Consider the following 20,579-nt stretch of genomic DNA (forward strand, 5'->3'; position numbering starts at 1 on the left):
AAAGTCAAGAGTACTTTTTGACTTCAATGCCTGAAAGATGAAGAGCTGGATTATTTTGATGGTACATTAATAGTCGGCTCTAGTGCACAAGACCACCACAGATGGTACATCAAAGGGAGAAGAGAACATCAAAAAAGGTCATGGCAAAAGCCCAGCCTTTATCCAAACTAACACATCTTCAGTGTCCATAAGCAGAAGACAGAACCTCACTTTTTAAGATTTAATACAAAATTATTAAAGAAAAAAGCACCAAGTAAAAAACTTAGCAGTATTTAGTGTCTCTCAAAGGTGGAAAATCTTGCTACATTCTACACTCCAAACAACACAAGTGTACAGTAAAACTGTCCTTTCCTCCTGGAAATCACTCAAATGCTCCGTATTTACACTGATATCACGGCACAGATTTGACCAAACATTTCTCTGTATTAGCCCCCTTTGTTATAATTAAAGCAGAGAAGTATCTTTATTTCTACATACTACCATAAGTAAACTTTGAAAACAGGAATATAAATAAGATTTCTGCATTACCTGCAACTATTTGAAGATAGCCTTTAATCATTCCCAAAAACAGAAGGCAAAGAAAAACTTTGCAAATGAAGCCAAACATAATTATTTTTTCCAAAAATCCAGTATGCAATTAAAAAAAAAAAAAAGAAAATCCCTTTTAACAAAAGAGCTGTTGTCTCTAACGTATCCTTGAACCAACCAAGAGCATTTTCCTTCTTGAAAATACCTTGGTGTCACATATAATAATTTTTCAAAAAAAAAATCAGGTAAAAAAAGTCAACCAAGACATCCTGGGAGTGTTCTTTTCAAAGACAGTATTCCGCTTGAGTGAAGAAACAAGAAAAGGAGACGGAAGTAAACTCCTTGGAGCTAGCAGATGGACTAAGACAATTTTTTAATTTTAATCTGGCCAGCTAAGCTCTTTACCAGAGCTTGTCATACCATTAACAGACAATCCAAACAAGGACAGCACCTTTCACATTTAATTAACCATGTTTTTTCATTGGCCTTTCAATTTCTGCCCTTTTTAAAGATCACGCTGACCACAAAACATCAGGGGAAGCATGCTAGTCTCTGGTGGAAGGTCTCAGTGCATTTTGCCTGCTGCTTGTAGAAATAGATATATCTAAAAACACACTGAAACACCAAGGCATATGCAAATAACACCAAAGCAACCTTCCTGCAGGACTGTTTATTCTGGTGACAGAGCAAGTACAGCCCTGCTGCCTGAGTCTGCGCTGAAGGAGAAAATCTTGTGCTGTTACACCACTGCCCCTCACATCCCAGAAGCAGTGCTTCCCCCAGAGATAAAGCCAGGGCAGCTGCGATTCTTTCATCTCTCTCAGGTATTACCTGACATGAGCAGTAGGAACAAATAAGTACAGCTACGTGAAGAGATGATCAGATAAGAAGAACTGCAGGAAGGGCAGCACTCTCTGCTACCCTCCTGCCCAGGGTCAGCTCATCGCAGAAACGTGTACAGAAGCCACCCTGCAATGGCAGACTGCATTCAGACCACTAGAAATACCCCATCAGTGCCGTCTCCTGGATGGCATTACTCAGGACTTGCTGGTTACTGCGTTCAGATCAAGCTAAGCAAAGTGTCGATTTGTCTGAAGTGACGATTTTTGGTAGTGGTTTTGCATAAATATTTCAAAGCTGGATTCCCAGAGCTTCCCAGATGATAGCCTGCAGAGCATTTGCACAGAGCTCCTTAGGTATACAGCTCTGTCTCCTCTCTTCTCGCTGCTCTGCTGAACTCCCAGCAATTAAGATAACTGATAATTCCTGATATTACACACAGGACACTCACAGGACTCCAGTAAAACCACCTTTGCTTTTAGGCTCTTCCTACATCTAACAGATGTCTTCCAACAGATCTAACAGATTCCAGTTGATTATTTTCAAAGCAAGATATTTTCCTTGGGTTTTTCCCCACAGAACTACTAAATTACACTTCAAGTGAAACTACTGAGCTCATCTAACACCTGCAAACAGTTTTCTTAGAATCAGACATTTTGGATCTATCAAATCGGCACTGCTCACCCAGGCTGGCTCTGCCCAGCTAACTACAATACTGGCAGCAGCACTGAGCACAGCACGCCACACCGCAGCTGTAACTTGAACAGTCCCAATGATATGAGGCACAGGAACAACACTGCACTGGTGCCCATAAACTGTTTCGAAGTCCTATTTGGCATTGCTAGGTAGACAGAGCAACTTTAGAGGCTAGCTTGGGTACCTTTGTTATGATCTGAGATTCAACACCACAGACCTGCCTTTTTTTTTTTTAATCCTCTGCAGACTGGTGCTTTCAATGTCATGAATGGTTTTGCTATAATTACCCTGCAAAAATGCAACTGAATCAAGATTAGAAATACTATAAACACAAAACCAAAAGCTAACTTACCTCAAGAATGCATGACAACTAATACTTTTAGAGAAATCTCTCAGAATACACGTGTTTCAGTAAGAGTATGAAAGCAAATTAAAAGTTTTCAGATTTATGGAATTGCTGGTTTTTTCATCAGTGAAGTTCTCAAAGATACTCAGAACATGAACAGTATAAAACCTAGCCGCTTTGAATCTGTCAAAATTTTCTATGGTATGGCTATGTCAGCTTCTGTGTGACAAAACACTTTAAATATTTAAATGTTTATTAATATTAGCTCAAGCTATCGATTTCAAATTGAACAGTGATTTCAGTAGTGAAACTTAGATACACAACATCTGAAAGTCTCCTACACTTATGACAGCAAAAGGTGTCACTAAAAGCACAACCAGCATTTGAAGTTTCTTAAAACAAGCAAAACAACTCTTGAAATAGATTTCCAAATAACCTTGGAAAATTAACTCCTCCTTTGATTTGACTAAAGCCTCTACAGTAATACCTTGCATCAGAAGATGCATGGCTCTTCATTTCCTGTAGCCAAATGGTATCTGCTCAAAAGCACTCAGGAAAAGTATATTCTTGCTGAGAGAAAAAAGGAAAGTATAATCCTAGTGCCGTAACACGCCAAGGTCACATCCGTATCTCTAAAACTAAAAAGATAGCTTTCTGACAATTTGTATTTCTGAAAAAAAAAAAAAAAAAAAAAAAAGGACATGTGCTTTCCTATAGCAAATGTGATTGGCTGAATCTTAGTTCTCTACAAGGTAATGGTCACTAAAATTCTGCTACGGCACGCATACTGTTCTAAATAATTTGTTTTTCAAATGCAATTTATTCAAAAAGCTAAATACACTAATCTAATTAAATATGCAAAATAAAGGTATGCTTTAATGAAAATGCCTCTAATGAAGAGCCACATGATGGTAGACACTCCTTATCCCCAAGCTCACACAGCTTAACACCAAGATTATAAATTGTCTCCTGTGAGTGGACCTATAGCAACTGACTTCATAGCATTTGATGGGATTCACCAACAAAATTCTCCATCAGTTTAGCTGAGACAATTAGGTTAGACAAAAGCTTTTAACTTTTTCAGTTTCTGTGGGTGCTGTTGCCAAGCATTTCACCACTGACTTTTCGCTTTTGCCCCTGAAGAGTTCTCTGGCGAACCGTCTCCCAAGAACAAGCAATGTCTGAGGCTGTTCAGCCTTCCAGCGGAGCAAATTCAGCCCACCATAGCTTGTCATACCGTCACCTCTCCGTCACGTAGTATTGTAAAGTACTTGGAACAGAAAAATCAGGAAGCGAGGTCAACCAAATTAATCTAACACTTCATTATCTTGCTCTGTCCATTAGTATAAACCTATCCTCAACATTCCTCCTTTTCTGAACCATTGATAAGTATCTCTTACCTTGTTCAACAGTCAAAGATGATCCCAGTGCCTGTGACTTCATCTTTGAACAGCGTTTCCAACTGCAATTTGGTTGGACAGAATTATTGCTGTTGGTCTTGGTTTTATTTGACCATCAATGGAAACATTTTCAATCCTGAGATCTTACAAATCTCATTCTACAATTCCTGCTTTTCCACCAAGAAACCAGTCTTTTTTTGAGGGGTTGCCAGAAGCAATATTCTGTTTCCCCGTCGTAATCAAGATAAAAGTGTTACTATTGTAGTTGTTGAGTTTTTATTGTTTTTTAAGCGTAGTACTTACCGAGTGCTGCAAGCTCATTTCAGGGTCAAATTCCAGGAGGCAAGTCCCACAAAAGGACACAGATGGACTGCAATGAATCTATGCCTGCAGCTCCAGAGGGAAAACACAGCAGTGCACAGATAGTTTTTAAAAAGCACACCTGCAGTTTCATGATTCACTTCTCCAGTTCTTGATGAAAACTAGGGTTAGTTGGTTGTTTTGGTTGGTTTTTTTTTCCTGGAAGATTTACTTACTAGAAGTTACTTCTCATTCACCTCGCTTCTTGTGTCACGCTTGCCAACAGTACCTTAAACAGATCTCAGATTTATTTCTTCATGAAGGACAGTTTCTGGTCCCAGACAGCCAGAATGTAGCAGGTTTTTTTAAAGAAATTGATAGCTATATTTAACACTGAGTACAATTCATTGCTTTGAAACCATAATTACACAGCATAGGGTACAGAGCCTTACAAAGATTGGTTTGCTTGGAAGTACCATGCCACCCACCATTTCAGTTAAACAGGGATTAATACAGGGAATGGAGATGCAGGAGATAATGCAGAAAAGTCTCTGAGTCAGTCTGGCGCCATATACATGCCAAAAGTTAACTTTGGGCAGTTCTAGCAAATAAAAAGGAAAGCATGAAGGTACCTGGAGTGCAACTTTTTTCACAGACACTTCCTAGCACTCACCACGTACCTGTTAAATGCAAATGGCTGGAATGGGGTGGGTTGCAGATGGTGGTCCCAGGCACTTCCCAGGCTAGTCATTCAGGCTGTCGAGACTGTTCACCTAGCTACAGAAAACTCTAAGGCTTTTGAGTCAAAAAGCAGCCTTGCTTGCCACCAGAAGCTGTGAACTAGCTGCATGCCTTTATAGGAACCAGAGAACAAATCCTCACTTTGATAGAAATTTGGGTTAAGAGACACATACTGTGTGTATACCTTAAAAGCAGTACAATGGCCCATCTTAGGCTTACCTCACTGGATATTTGTGGCAGCTGGGAAAAGAATGGTAACAGTCACATTCAGCAACTTCTGGAAATAATTTTAATATCAAATGTATTGGCATTCTCACAGCTCATATCTAACAAATCTACAAAGGCAATCCTTCAGTGTTATAAAACCAATTTATAAAAGTTTATACATGACTTTTGCTTTTAAATATTTATAAACCAGTCAATCTAAAAAAGAATTAATTACTTCATGATAAAAACTTACATTACTGCAAGAAAAAGCCCAAACTATTTTTCTTAAGGGAATACTGAAAATATTCATCAATTAAAAAGGGCACATATTTCTGCATTTTTTCTTTTATCTGTCTTACAATAAATACACAGATTATCCCTGTAAGCAATGCTGATGTTGTGATTTAGGTGTGAAAGCCAAAAAAACTCTGGGATGAGGGGGACAGATGCTGCTGAGGGAACAGTGACAATCTGTGGAATTAAAGTGTAAACAAAGACAAAAAACATACAGTAATTGTACTAGGCTCTTCACAGCTACACAGAAGGTAACTGCAGTCAGCAAATTATTTTGGTTTAAAATTGTGTCTCTTCCAGAAAGAATGTTTCCTGGTTTGAGAAACAACTGTGGGTGGGGGTTTTTTTGGATGACTGTACAGAACCTGAAGTAATAACTGGATTTTCCAAACGCTAGATTTCGAAGCTGTGTGGAGGGAAGGGGCCCTGAGAATTCTGCAATGCCATAAAAATGTTCACATGTACGCATTGCCCTCAGATTTTTACCTTGACTCTCTACCCTACTCCCAGCGCTGAGAGTTCTGGTTTTGTAGATATGTTTGACAGGTGGTTTTGGTGGTTATCCAACACATGGTCCTTCTGAAGGGTGCGATGACACTTAAGATGATACTTAAGTTTACTTACAGTGGGGAACGGGAGAAAGCATCCTCTTAAAACAATCAACTTCTACCATGCAGTAACCATAGAAAAAAGTGTGTATGTCAAAATGTTATTAAAGCTTCACGTGATTGCTGTTTGAGGGAAGACTACGTAAGTATGCATTAAGACAATGATAAACTTGTACTAGATTACTAAATCAAGTCTCGAGTTCAAACACTCAAATATTCAGGCATCTTTACTCAATTCTCCTGAGCAAAGTATAAATCCTGCTTGCGCTATGGAAATTACGTATCTTAAAGAAATACTATATAGAACATAATGAACTTTTTGAATGAAAATGGCCTTTTTTTTTTTTAGTAAAACACTTCAAACTTTTGAAGTTCTGAGCCAGACCCTGCTTGCCTTTCTAAAGTGATGCCCTAAGATTTGCAGGAGTACCTCCCCAAAATGAGGCGAACAGCATTAAAAGTCTACTGCCTACATGTATTGTACTGGCACGTACTGGGAGAGCAAAATTTCTTCTAAAACCTGATAAGGGGAAAAAAAAAACCCAACCCTTTAAAAAAATCCACTCTTGACTTTAAAAGATTTTAACAGTCACTCTCAAACAAATGTCTTCCACTCATGGAAATAATTTTTTATGATTAAAATGCTAGGAAGGGAAAAAGTAGAAATAAAAAAAAATCAAAACTCAGCTGCCTCAAATCTTGGCAGAATATTCTGACACATGCAGAATGCTTCTGTATATAATCAGAAACAAAACAAAAAATACATCTCTAAAGAGAGTCATTATTAGATCCTTAAATTAAAACAATACATAGTATTTGTTCTATCTGTATGAGCTACAAGATAAAGAGACACACAGTGTAGGGTCAAAATCCTGTCTTCAGGCCTGACTCCTACACGATCACCCACGATTACATAGAATTGTAAAGAACAGGTTCCAAAAGATAAAAATATTTTTACATCCTTGTGGCACATACCTGTATGCAGCTTTCGTATTCCAAGTAAAGAATCAATTGGCATTCCATATATATTAGCTTTAACTTACATATTTACACTTTTATCTACAACCTTCTCCTCCCCTCGCCCCCCCCAGCAATTACACTCTGTGACCACACAACTCAAATGAAAAAAAAAAAATTCTTTAAATAAATTCACACTGAACAAAATACTTCTTGTGGTTCTTTTCCCCCCCTCCCCCCTTCTTCCTTGCAAGGCAGCAAAGAGTCCAAACGCTGTTAAGGAGAGTTCGAGTTACTTTACTCAACAATGTTCTTTGCCAGGTCTGGCTTAATTAGATTCATTAGCTGCTGCTGCCACTATGCTGCTGAAAGTGCAGTTGCAAGATCAGGTCTCTGATTTCTTCTCTTTTGCTTCTGATCACCTGACGAGGGAACCACTTCTCCAGATGCAGTGGCTGTTCAAAGTTAACTATGGGATTCTGGTAACAGAAAACAGAGGATTTACAGCATGAATTTTCTAAAGCAACCTTCAAAAAGAAGTTAAAACCCTTCCATTACTGCTGAGACCAAGGAGGCACAAACAAGTTTCAATGAGCAATGACAGGCTTCAAAGTCAAATTCTAGTTCCTCCATAGTAATCACAAACATACATACCCTTAACACAAACTATTCAATCGTAAACAGCAAACACGTTATCACCACTTCTCTTAAAGATACATCAGTATAAGCACATACTCAAGGCAGATTCCACGTATTCTGATACAACTAGACACACTCTCAATATCTAACAAGGGACAGATGCACTTCTGTCAGAGAACACACACGTACAATCACACTCTAGGGAAGGATCACGCATAAAGCAGTTAAGCCTGCTGAGGCTTTGCTGCCTCAGGCACATGTTCTTCTGTCACGAGCTGGTCGGTCTGATAGAAGACAACAAAGCAGCAAGGACACTGCTAAACAGTTTTAGCAGGACATGAGAAGGGGAGAATTCAGAACAAAAGACGACCGTAAATTGAAATGGCTGAGAGATGCTAGCAGCTTTCGCAATAAGACCACAACACCACATCTGATTTGCCAAAGTCTTTTTTCCTCTTTCCCTCTTCATTCTTTTGCCATGCTTATATTTCACCTTCTCCTTCCTTTGAATAAAGTAATATATGGTAACATATATTACAGGACAACCACCTTGTCCTGGCCTTGCTTCTGCAAGCAGAACATCACCCCAGTTAGGGAATGGGCAGTTCAAAAGCATTAGTAAAGAATTTCATTTTCCACCTACACAAGAACTCAACCCACCCATCACAGAATCACAAATGACCTTCTGGGGGTCATCGGTTCCAATCTCCCTGCTCAGGCAGGGCCACCTAGAGCTGGCTGTCAGGACCATGTCCAGACAGCTTTTGAAGATCTCCAAGGAGGGACAGTCCACAGCCTCTCTGGGCAAAGTGTACCAGCATTTGGTCACCCTCACAGTAAAAAAAACCAACCAAACCACGACAACAAAAAGCACTTCCTTATGTACAGAGGGAACCTCCTGTGTTTCAGTTAGCAGCCTTCGCCTCTTGTCCTGTCACTGGGCACCACTGAAAAGAGAGGACTCTGTCCATTTTGCACTGTCCCTTCAGGTATTTGAACACAGAGACAAGATCCCCCCCTAAGCCTTCTCTCAGAGTCCAAGCTCTCTCAACCTTTCCTCATAGAAGAGGAGCTCCAGTACCTTAATCATCTTCGTGACCCTTTCCTGACTTGCTCCAATAGCACAGGCCTCTCTCATACTGGGGAGAGCAAAACTGGACAGAGCACCGAGGAGAGGGGATCACCTCCCTCAAACTGCTGGCAACATTCCTCTTAATGTAGACCAAGATACTGCTAGCCTTCTTTGCCACAAGGACACACTGCTGGCACATGTTCAGCTTGGTGTCCATCAGAATTCCTTAGGTCCTTTCCAGCAGAGCTTCCTTCCAGCTGGGTGACCCCCTGCAGATATTGGTGCCCAAGGTGGTTATTCCCTGGGTGCAAGACTCTACACTTCTTGTTGGACTTTATGAGGTTCCTGTCAGCCCATTCTCCAGCACCCTGGGATTCTTCTAAACGGCAGCACAGCCCTCTGGCATTGTCAGCCATTCCCTCCCATTTTTGTGTCAGCTGTGAACTTGCTGAGGGTGTACTCTGCCCCAACACCCAGATCATTAATAAAGATGTTAAACAGGACTGGACCCAGTATTCACTCCTGGGGTACACTGCTAGTTATTGGTCTTCAACTAGATTGCCTGCCATTGATCAACACCCTCTCGGGAGCCATCCAGTTAGCCAGTTTTCAATCCAACTCACTGTCTACTCATCCAGCCCATAATCCATCAAGCTTCTCTATGAGGATCTTATGGAAGGCAGCGTCAAAGGCATCACTGAAGCCCAGGTAGGCAATATCCACTGCTCTTCCCTCATCTACCACGCCAGTCATTTCATCATAGAAGGTTATCAGGTTGGTCAAGCAAGATTCCCCCTGCCTTTGTAAATCCGTGCTGACTGCTCTCAATCCCTTTCTTGTCCTTCACATATCTGGAAACAGTTTCCAGGGTTAGTTGCTTCATCTCATTCCCAAGGATCAGGGTGAGGATGACCAGCCTGTCACTCCCCGGTCCTCCTTCCTGACTTTTTTGAAGACAGGAGTGACACTTGCTTTCCTCCAGTCCTCTTCTGATTGCCACAACCGTTCAAAGATTACACAGTCAAGCAACATTAAACTACAACGTCAGAAATGTTTGCCAACATACACAGATGAGAAACTGTGCTGCAGATACAAAGACCCTGGGCCACTACTTGAAGTATGGGGTTTAGCTCCTATTCCTCAAATGGCTTTGAAACTTTTGAGGCTGAGCATCACAGCATTGTGTGTCTGGCTATTTCCCTCAGAAAGAGTTTTTTGGGGTTTAAGGTAATTTTGGAGAAAGGGAAAGGTAGTTTCCATTTGTACCTGGAGGAAGCTTTCCACATATTGCAGCAAATAGACCCCACAATCACTGCTGTTATCTTGTTTAGGCACTCTGGGACAGAGGTCCATCATTGTTGATTTATTGAATTCTCGCTGCGTTTTTCGTTTAGCTTCCCATTCCACTTCAAGGTACCTACAAAAGAAAGCAAACAGATTAAATACTTAAGAAACAACTCCCAAGCTCAGTGCATTTTGGGATACTACTCAATATTGTTCTGGAGCTGGCCAAAAAGCTATAATAGCTTTAAACGATTTCCTTCACAGAACCTGTCATAGAAACTCATACAAGAAAACACAAATTCCACTGTCCAATATTCCGTCATGCAGAGAATTCTCTACCACATAATATGCAATATACAAAACAGAAAGATGCATTAAGTTATATGAAAACAGTTGTTTGCATTGAGTTTCCTAAAGCTATTAGGGTAACAGGACATTTTTAGACCTTAATTAAAGGAAGAACTCAAGTAATCTTTCCTGGTTACCATACAGATTTTTCCTGGGTTCATCCTAGAAGGCCAGCAGTGTTTTTTTAACCTAAGCAAACCATTAAAGAAACCTTAGAATTCACCTTACAGAGTTACAATTGCACCAATATAACCCTTGCAAACCTACTAGTGTATAAAGTACATAAAAACTTGCTAAAAACCTTAAGCGACCACTTTGTTACTGATTAGGACTTATTTGTTATCAGGTTTTTCTCTTGTTCTTGTGTTTCAGTAGCAACTCACTGACCTCACATTCTGGGCTGGCCACGAATTTGGAAGAGGGTATGGAAAGCAGATGGGTGTGATTTTCAAAGGCAACACTTACCTATACTTCTCTGCTGATTTTAGTCAGTTACAAAGGCTCAGGGCTTGTGAAAATCAAACATGAGGTCTGACTTTAGGGAATAAAAAAATGTATACATTAACTCAGACCTTATGTTTGATTTCCAAAAGCCCCAAGTCCTTGCAGTTCTGAGAATAAAAATACGTATCAAACTCCCAAAATAGCTTTTGGGGAAAATAGCAACTGTGAAAAGAAGGCAAACATAAACTAATTCAAAGACGAAGAAACTTCAGTGAAGCACATTCCTTAGAAACTGCAAGAACCTGTGACTGTACACTTCATAATTTTGTGCAGCTGATCACTGCCCAAAACACCACAAAAATCAACTCAAGGAAATTAGAGGTTACAGAAGCCCTGCATCAGTTTCCTTAAACTTCTGCTTTCAGGGTGTAACTGCAAATTGAAGGAATAAGAGGCCTGCTTCCCAAACTTCCCTGATCTCACAACTCCATAAAACACCTCTTTGTTTTCAGACTTTTCATGACATCTTTCTGAACTCCAGGAAACCAGCCTCTCTGGAATTTCAACCCCAAGAGTAGCTCAAAGCACAGAGCACTATCTAGAGAAAAGATGTTTTCATAAAAATGTCTGATCCTCATCTAACCCTGACATCGTAATTTTGAAAGATTTACTTTTACAAGACGGAGGTACTATTTGGTTTAGGTATTTTTGGTCTTTTCAGTTAAGTGAATACAACAGAAAACAAAAAAACAATTCTATTTAGCTTCAAATATTTAATTTAGCAACTTCTAAAAAAGATCTTGATAGGTGTTAAAAGTCATCAGGAGTGTGTAAAAGTACTGGAAGTCTGAAGAAGTTCTTCCAATACTTACACACTTTTCACATAAAAGAATGTGTTTTTACTCTCACTTTCCAAAACAAATAATACCATTCCAATAAAACTATACTGACACATCAAGCTTTTAGGCAGCTTCAGTCTAGTTTCTGGTTTTTTGCAGATTGGTGGGAGTGGCTTTAATGCTGTAATTCCATAAGCTCCATCAAAATAATGATTATCAGCCCTCTGGAAAATAAATCATTTAGATTTCAAACTATAAATTTTAAAGAATATGGTTTTCTCCCCTTAAAAACACCTTCCATTATTGAACTGGAGGGGATTAAAGAAAAAAACCAAAAAAACCCAAAACCACCACCCCCCTCTACTTTTAAGTTTTATTATTTTTTTTCAATTTCAAAAAAACCTGTCCACTTCACAATTTTTGCATTATATCTGGGCTGCAGAGCAAAGACAGGCTTTTCACACAAGCCTTGGTACTGCTATTACAATTTTCTTTGTAGTAAGCCTTTATGAATTTTCCTTTAGCATTAGAAATGTACACCTTAATAAAGTATTTTGAACATAGAAATAAGACCAGCAGCATCTCTTGTTAATAAATAAAAAATGTAGTTACTTACTCTCTCAAAACCTGAACTGTTTTCTGCACAGAACCAGCTTTCAAAGAATCTAAGATGAGTATACAAGGCCTGTACACAACAAAAACAAACAAATCACTGTAGTCTTCCATTATCAACACTACCAAAGCAAATATTTTCTTTGAATAGAGCTTAACAAGACCACCAATATCTGAACAAGTGTGGAAAAAGAAATGGACAAGTCCCTACAGCTGTGGCTTTATGACAAATAACAATTACTGCAGAATTTCTTCATATAATTTAATGATAATGTATGAAACCAGAAACATACCTTTTACAAATCTGCCTTTTGGAATTACTTAGGGAGATCTAAGAGAATAGAAAATAAAAACAACCTTAAAAAAATTACAGCAATTATAAACTCTAATGTCTTCATAGATTTAAAAGCCAAAGAGGCTCCTTTTTCAGAAACAGAGAACCTGATAAATAATTTTTAAAAGCATATGAAAGCATAGCATAGGCAACATAAGCAGGCTAAGGAGGACTTCAGGCTAATTCAAAGTGCCTTGCACATTGTAAAGGCCACACAAACATCGACAGCTGCTGCAAAAAAGATGATGCAAAATTACTCATTTCCCCTGTCAATACAAAAAGGCACTTACTCTAGAAATACCTGAATCCAGGACTGAAGCAGAAGCAGCGATTTCACTGCCACCTAGTGCAACAGAACAAATTAAAAAGTCTTAAATACTTCCTAACTGAAACATCTTAATTTTCAAATTCATTATTAATATTCAAAATACAACAGCAAAGTACAAACTAATTTTGCTTCCCTTCTCAATGTTCAAATAGCAGTTACTGAGGACCTGCCTTCCTGGTAAAATTCTTACTAAAATCTAAGAAATTTCCACTCATGATGGGATCTAAGCCACTCATTTTACATGTTTCTTCCAGTATTTTCCAGAGTTGCAGACAAGAAGTCAAGTCCTTGCTATGCATGGTAATACAAAAATGTATTGCATCCGTCTTGATGTGAAAGATACTTTTTAAGACATCCTATCCCTCCTTCAAGGATTAAAATACTATTAGAACTGTATATGGCTTGACATGATTTTCTTCTAGATTACCTACCTTTTGAGAAGAAACTTCTGTTAGCATCCATTTCTTCTTCATCCTTGCAGTTACCAGTAAAGGCCAACACTGAGCCAGTTGTAGGGTTCTCACTCTCTGACAAAAGCAGAGACTGTTGAGGCTGGTGATGCAATGAATTCTGATGGGGACAGTCCTCATACACAGCTTCTTCTAACCAAGGAAAACAGATAACTGCAATGTACCAATGAGACCTGCCCAGCAGTGGGGAGAGCGGGGGGAAAAAACGTCAAAACTGTATAACATTTCGTTCTAAATAAAGGCTATGAAAAGTTTTATAACATCGACAGCTCATGGATAACTGTTCTGTGACACACAACCATCACTGCCATGTTCCTTCATGGCATCTCGTACTAATCCTCTCACTTTGCATTTTACTTTGCATGGTGGCATAACAGCAAAAATAAGCATCAATTTCTTTCAAAAAACCCAACCAACCCACTTCAACAATTCATCAGTGTCTCGCCACCCATCCCACACCATAAAAAAAAAAAAAAAGGCAGCAGGAAAAATAAAATTATCTGTGCTGGTGATCCCAGTTTTGAATATAGCTGAAGGTACAGCATGCCTCTAGCCTCATCAATTTCTGCAGCTGTTTTGCATAAGTAACTCCCAATGCCTATTCAGTTTTACTCGAGTTTCCATGTGCAGGTCAGTCATCCAACGCGGCCAAGGCACAGACCATGGAAGTACTACCCCTGATCCATTAACGCTGTAAGTTGCTGTGATTTCTTTATAGAAATATTACTTAAGTGCAGAGGAATTATCATGATGACACACAAATTATTTTGAAAAACACATAAAAGCAATTTTCAGTAAAACAAAAAACAAAAAAAAAAAAAAACAAAAAAAGACACAAAGTTTACTAAAGACAACCAAATAAAAAGTTTAATTTTTGAAGAGAATTCAAAATTACTCATCCCACACCTGTTACTTCTTCAGAATCTAATGTGTTAATTTCCAGTGATCCAAGCTTACAGCCATACATCTTTTTATCACCACAACATTCAAACATTTAAGTCTTTAAATAACAGAAAAGGTGTCTAAAAAAAAAAACAGACTTACTCCTCATTCACAGGCACAAAGATATAATCTTTACTGAAGATGTTTATATGACGAGTCCATGTTCTTACTCTTCTGTGTCTTCTCTGTGCCACTCTGCAGAAACCAAATGACAGTTGTAGTTCAGGTTTGTTCTTTTTTATTGTAGGAGTTCTAATCCCTATACATTCCTTTATCTTCCAAATCCCTCAATGGGTTTTTCATTTACTCTTGAAATTTCCCCATCAGAGAAAAAACAAATCAGCACACCATTAAGCCTAAGTGACTTAGAAACCATTTCTGAACTGTCTTAAACCCTTCTGGAAAAAAAATCATCAACGCATTTGAAAGGATTTCTTGCAGTTATTTGTCCAGTAATTATTATTTACTACACTAAATGCAAAAATCTCATCTAAACACAAGCCAATGTAAAAATATAGATCTATATCAATTTATAAACATCCATGAATTAAACTTCACAACACATTTGAAGGCCTGTCTAAATAACCTTATCTTCTGAAGGAAAAAGCTACATGTCTTGCAACACATCTGTAGCAAAGCCAGAACGGAAACAGATTCCTTCCAGCTCTGAGCTTTAAATGCTGGAGCACATTTAATTTTCAGTCCTACAGACATAAAGCATGAGGACAGGATACTAAATGAGTAAGAAAAATTTCAGAAATTCAGATTTTCAGCTTTCTTAGTTTGCATAACTTGAAACAGAAGCCAACAGTTCCCAGAACTGTTCCAATTTGATCTGAAAGCAAAGTGCACTCTACTCAGGAGACACCTTTATTACCATTCTGATTCCAGCCTGATCTGCGATTAAGAAACATAACTTCAGCATAGGACATAGGGGAGAAAAGGAGTGCAGAATGGAAAAACAGGCTGCTGTGGGACTCTGCATGGGCCAACGTTAAGTGAAGACCTGCTGCAAACTTCTGCTACGTAACTCTGGAAGACTGGGAAGAATGTATGTTTGCACCCTTGGAAAACACCTACAGAAGAAGCTTTCTCAATCTATTGCCTAAGCAGTGTGAAGAAAGGAAAGCAAAGCGTCTTTAAGTTGTCACATCAATTGAGATTGATTTCGTTTACAACGGTATAGAGCCCAATTTTCCACTGTCCATTTATCAAAAAAAGCCCAACAGAAACAAAAAACCAAAACCCAAACCACCTGTAATCACCAGGTAAGTATCTAAGCCCAAACAAAAACCCAGAATTTCCAAAGCTATCTCCTGATCCAGAGCAGCTACAGTCCTTGAAATATGGTGAACTGAGTGTCATTCCAGTTCCTCAAGAAGGTTACTGACAGTCCAGCCTTGTAAAAGGAATCAGATCAAGGCACAACAGCATTTTTAACATGGACAATTATGTCTCCATCTCAGAATTATCAGGGTCAGAAGACAGTAAAATAATGGAAGACACCCTCTCAAGCACAATTCCTTGAATTTTTGAGACATCTCTGAGAATATTACAGAAGTTGCAGGTTTTTTTACGTAGCTTTTGCCCAGCAGAGACTGTAACACAAGCAAGATGGCACACCTCTGTGCAGGTGGCCTCTTTTGCCAATAGAATGAAAAACCTGAGGATTTAATAGATAACTTCAAAGAGAAACACAAAAAAACCTTCTATCATCTGAATACTGAAAACAGAATGAAAGTTGCCAGCAGATCATCACTGTAAGTGAAGTGGCAGGGCAAGCTCTGCTCTCAAACATCAGTGTTGAGAAGGAACAGAAAGTGCGCTGGGCGTGGCCCTACCCTTTAGAGGGCCTTCGCTGGAAACACAAAGTGATACAGTGCTCTTGAGCTGTTAATGATACCTTTTTGTGAAACACTCCAATTCCAGTGTGCTCAAATGTTAAAACACAAACATGTAAACTTGGTGTGTGTGTTAGAAAATTTTCTTACTACAAATTTGGACAATAATTTATTACCGATATGTAAAATGAAATATGTGGTAAATCTAAAAATATTTTTGGAAGTGCAATTTCTTAAAATGATGCATACCTTGCAAAACTCTGAGTTCATGATTAAAAGATCAAAATACATAAATAATTGTCTTAAGTAAAGACTCAGGTCAAGTTGGAGAAAGATGATAATATTTTCACTCACATTCAGTATGAATCACATGTAGATTTCAATGAAAAAACAGTATGCTTAAATTTTGAGTTACCACATTTATCCACTAATCCCTTGGAGAACACTGATTACTATTTTATGTGCAAATTAGAAAATGATCTGTGGAACTTCCAGGTGGCATAAATAGATAGCTTATTTCCAGTCATAATGCCATCCAAAATGAACTTACGAAACTTTGAGATCTCCCTCAGAGTTTTTTTCTGTTCTGGTCAGGCACTTATAGAAGAAACTACTAAAAATGTGTGTACGGTCAGCAATATGTTTTGGCACCTTCTCCAACAAAAGGTATCTATAAAAGAAAAAAGAAGAAAATTTTAAAATTCCTTTTCTAGAAAGTACCATTACTTAGAAAAAAGGACAACTGTTTTAATGACTTAGAATACTCACATTACACTTGCTATCACTTGCCTTCACAGACGCTAATCATGCCAAACTTTTCTCTCTATTTTCAATATGCACATGGGTGGACATCATCAGAGTATGTAACAGCCAAGCAACTACTAAGAATGCAGTTATTTTTTATCTCAGATTTGTGCTCTAGTATTTATGCTTCTGAATTTGTTTTTAGAGCTAGGTTTCTAGTCCTTGCAATTAAGACAGGCTTCAAAACGTAGCCACGTATAAACCTATGGAGTGTTATACTCCTGTGTATACAAAAAGCATAGAACAGCTCAGTACTACAAATTGTCCCGTCTACTTGACCGTCACATGCATAACCTGTATAACACAAATATTCTACAAACACTCATTCCGTATGATTTTACTGTTGATCCTTTGGCTATAAACATCAGCTTGAGCTTGAGCGTTTCCTCTACCATCCTAGAAGGCCAAAGCTTTCACTGCAGACATCCTACACAATCTGTCTCCAGCTTCATCCAGTGACTTGGGCAATACATGATATAGCTTGCAACACAACGAAAACTGAGAATGTGGGAAGTCTAACAAATTTAAAAAGCAGAAGGGTTTCTGCAATGATTGCATTAAATTCCATTATTCAAATCTTCCTTTTCTGGCGAGATGAAGCTACAGCTATTGAGAGGACCACACTGCATGATTTGTTTCTAGTTCAGAGCAAAATATAGGAGGCTTTACTGTAAATCCACATTGAAACGTTGGCTGGTACACGTTTCCCTTCCCACTCTTCTAGACAAGAAGTTTTAACTGACTTCCTATTGCTCACTGTTACTGCAGTCATGCCGGATGCCAAGCAAAATGGCATGATTGCAAACAACCTTCAAAAAGAGCCAGAATTCTGCTTAGGTTTAACTCAGCACAGGGAAAATAAACCTCAGCTTTAGGAAATGGTGGCCCACAATGCTGGTTCTGGAAAACTTCCTTTCACAAGCAACTTTTAGCAGTATGGCATGAAGCAGGTAAGCCAAGCACAACTTCCTCAAGAAGTATTTGCTCTGTTCCTTTCTGCAGCAGCTGTGCATCTGAAGAATTCCTCAACTCTTGCACAGAATAGCAGAGGATGCTCCACTTCATGGAAACTTAGTAAATGAACTGCTAGTACAGACCCTCTACTTTGTTCAACTGCTGCTTAAACCTGCTCAGCACTTTCTGTTCTGTGAGGTCACCAAGAAGCTTTTTTCCCCCAGCTATTCTGTCTGGATTATATCACAGCCCTTTAGAGGGACAAGAATAATGATACTGAAACAAATGAAACTGCTGAGAACACACAAAAGCTTTAAAAACAGTCCAACTTATAAATTCATCACATTGTTACTTCTGAAACTGTTGTATCCTATTTAGCAACCAACATTTACAGTAACACTCAAGTCCAGATCAAGTCCTACAAAGAGGGGTACAATTAAGGTTGTGTTTACTTACTTAAGATAGAAATCAATGATGACATCATTGAGAAACTTGCCATATTCTAAGCACTCTAGGTCTTCCCTTGTGACTCCCAGTCCTCCTTTTGCAGGTGGAGGTGGATAAACAATTAAACTAGAAAAAACAAATCACGTAACATTGACAAACTGTGTTTTACATGACATTCTTCTTAGCATGGCCATTCCACATGTTGAACATTTTCTAGAAAACCTGTTAGAAGTGGTAGTTCTCAAACCTGTTGACTAACTCAGAAGTACTTTACCATTTCTTCCTCCAACAGTTAAGTGTTACAAAACAAATATGCACCCCAACGCACACTGCAATTTTAACAAAAAAACTTTTGAAAAGGAGATTATTTTGTACCTTCATCTTGGTTTTCTATTATTGATAAAAGTAATTGACAAATGGCTATATAAAATGGGAAGAAATACTAGGGAACATATTCTCAAATGGTATGAATGAACAGCGATTTCCTATTCATTAAGATGCCAATAAGGACTCCCACATTTCTGAGCAGGAAGCTTGGTTTTACTTACACACCATGCAGCATATGTACTCTAAGTGGTTTGAAACTGCCTGAGTTACCTCTAACGTTAGTATTTAAAATGTATTTTAAAAGCTCTAGATTAACAACCATGTTACTTAACTGGAACTATGAAATAAGCATTTTTGCTGTTGCAGAAACACAGCCAACTGCTATACTGTCAGTAAAAACAGTGACAACAAAAGGCAAGAGCTCCTAAGAGCAAATTACTTCACAAATGCTTGCCATACTAGGGGTATGAGGACTAACAGGCCAGCACAGACAGAACTGAGGCATGTCAGTGCTCCCCTAGTACCTTACTGCATTACACGTTTGTGTGTTCTTGTTTTCTAATGTCTTTTGTTAAACCAAGCTCCTGTACTAATTAGCAAATTGTATGACAAACAAGTTACAAACAGATTGAGTGTGGCAGAACAGTAAGAGAAAACATTGCTTAGATAAAAAAAAAAAAAAAAGGCTCATCTTAAGCTAGCAATACTTTTGCTGTGATATGGACCTAGATGGACACTCAGATGCCGTGAGGTCCCTACCCTCCCACTGATGAATCCATGACACAATCTTGTAGTCACAGTTCACAGAAATTCTCTAATCTGTGAGATTTTCTGTCATCCTGTAACACATCCATTTTGCCTGTTAACTATTAGGATGGAAAAAGGAAAAACTACATTCATACTCGGTGATATTTTAGATTACTAGAGCATCTTTCACCCAACACTTTCAAATCAACTAGAGAGTGGTAGTTAAGTCAGGGCTTTTATTCCAGCAATTTATTCAATTTATTTTCACCTTCTCATTTATATGAAATATACTTACTTTTTAACTGCTCCAGCTTCTCTTACTTCTTTCCATTCTTCATTCAGTGCAGAGGACAAAGAGATAGAATAGCAACCACCACTCTGCTTACTCGCAAGGGCATAACTGGGCCTGGCCACTTCTCGTTTTGATCCCTACCAGAAAAAAATCGAAACAATATTAATAGTAAAAAGCATTATACAGCTTGGTACGTGAAAGAGAACACACAAAACCCAAGCCTGAAGCCCACAGGGGTACCCTGTGTCACTGAAGAGGAATCTTGCTGGAGGGCACAAGTATAAACATCAAGTACTTAGGCAAACATGCCACTGTGCAGACAATAAAAAAGTTATGTCCCTTTTAAAATGATGACAGGCCTTCATCTGCTCATAAACTCTCTCTTAAACTGTTTAAGCATTATTCAGCCAACTGATGCAGAATTGGTTTGGGAGAAGAAACAGGAGCAGTTGGTGGAGTCAAGTATTAGACTGTCTTACTAGGAGCTGTGTATGCTTGGAAGGTTTGAAAATCTAGCTCTTAACAATTTGCCTAAAAATTATATAGATTTGAACTGGTTGGCTCAATTTTTAAGTTCCCAGTTTCACAGCCAGATCAATCTGTGCTTTCTACTGACAGGAACACACACATGTAATTTCTGAAGTGACAATGATGAGGGGTTGGGTTGAGACATTTACTCCTCGGAGGTGCATTAACACATTAACTCGCACAGCCCCATCTCCCCAGCTGCCTTAGGAATCATTTAACATTTCAAGCTGTGGAGGCCTCACAAATATGTCTAAAGGTGTCTGGAATGATACACAGTTCCTCTCTTGCTGCAGCCCCTCACTTCCAGCTCAACTGAAAAATGGCTCCATCACTCATTACTTGATTAACTCCCAACTTGCTGCCCTGGAGACACCACAGGGACAGGAATCCATGTGGTTCTAGGCATACGC

The 20,579-nt window shown here is 38.7% G+C and overlaps 2 protein-coding genes across 11 annotated transcripts in view; both read right to left on the bottom strand.

The window, feature by feature from the left end:
* The window catches only part of IMPG2 (interphotoreceptor matrix proteoglycan 2), a 60,418-nt gene extending 55,438 nt beyond the window's left edge, over positions 1–4,980 (bottom strand). For 3 of the 4 annotated variants that reach the window (XR_008746762.1, XM_055801391.1, XM_055801393.1), the window contains exon 1: positions 529–4,980. Coding sequence is in view for 3 of the 4 variants with exons in the window: in XM_055801391.1 (XP_055657366.1) it covers positions 529–607 (79 nt within the window). In the remaining variant the exon portion in view is untranslated. The remainder of the gene's footprint in view (positions 1–528) is intronic. The other variant, XM_055801392.1, reaches the window with a different exon arrangement.
* Positions 4,981–5,123: 143 nt separating this feature from the next.
* SENP7 (SUMO specific peptidase 7) overlaps positions 5,124–20,579 on the bottom strand; it is a 44,853-nt gene continuing 29,397 nt past the window's right edge. For 6 of the 7 annotated variants that reach the window (XM_055801395.1, XM_055801396.1, XM_055801394.1 and 3 more), the window contains 10 exons: positions 19,645–19,778; positions 18,285–18,401; positions 16,621–16,740; positions 14,332–14,424; positions 13,249–13,460; positions 12,780–12,832; positions 12,449–12,486; positions 12,160–12,228; positions 9,895–10,045; positions 5,124–7,396 (listed from right to left, as the gene is read on the bottom strand). In XM_055801395.1, coding sequence (XP_055657370.1) covers positions 7,259–7,396; positions 9,895–10,045; positions 12,160–12,228; positions 12,449–12,486; positions 12,780–12,832; positions 13,249–13,460; positions 14,332–14,424; positions 16,621–16,740; positions 18,285–18,401; positions 19,645–19,778 — 1,125 coding nt within the window. In that variant the 3' untranslated portion in view covers positions 5,124–7,258. Of the gene's footprint in view, positions 7,397–9,894; positions 10,046–12,159; positions 12,229–12,448; positions 12,487–12,779; positions 12,833–13,248; positions 13,461–14,331; positions 14,425–16,620; positions 16,741–18,284; positions 18,402–19,644; positions 19,779–20,579 lie in introns of those variants that run through there. The other variant, XM_055801401.1, reaches the window with a different exon arrangement.

Source organism: Falco peregrinus, chromosome 4 (genome assembly GCF_023634155.1).
Source record: "Falco peregrinus isolate bFalPer1 chromosome 4, bFalPer1.pri, whole genome shotgun sequence".
In the NCBI taxonomy this organism is placed as follows: Eukaryota; Metazoa; Chordata; class Aves; order Falconiformes; family Falconidae; genus Falco; species Falco peregrinus.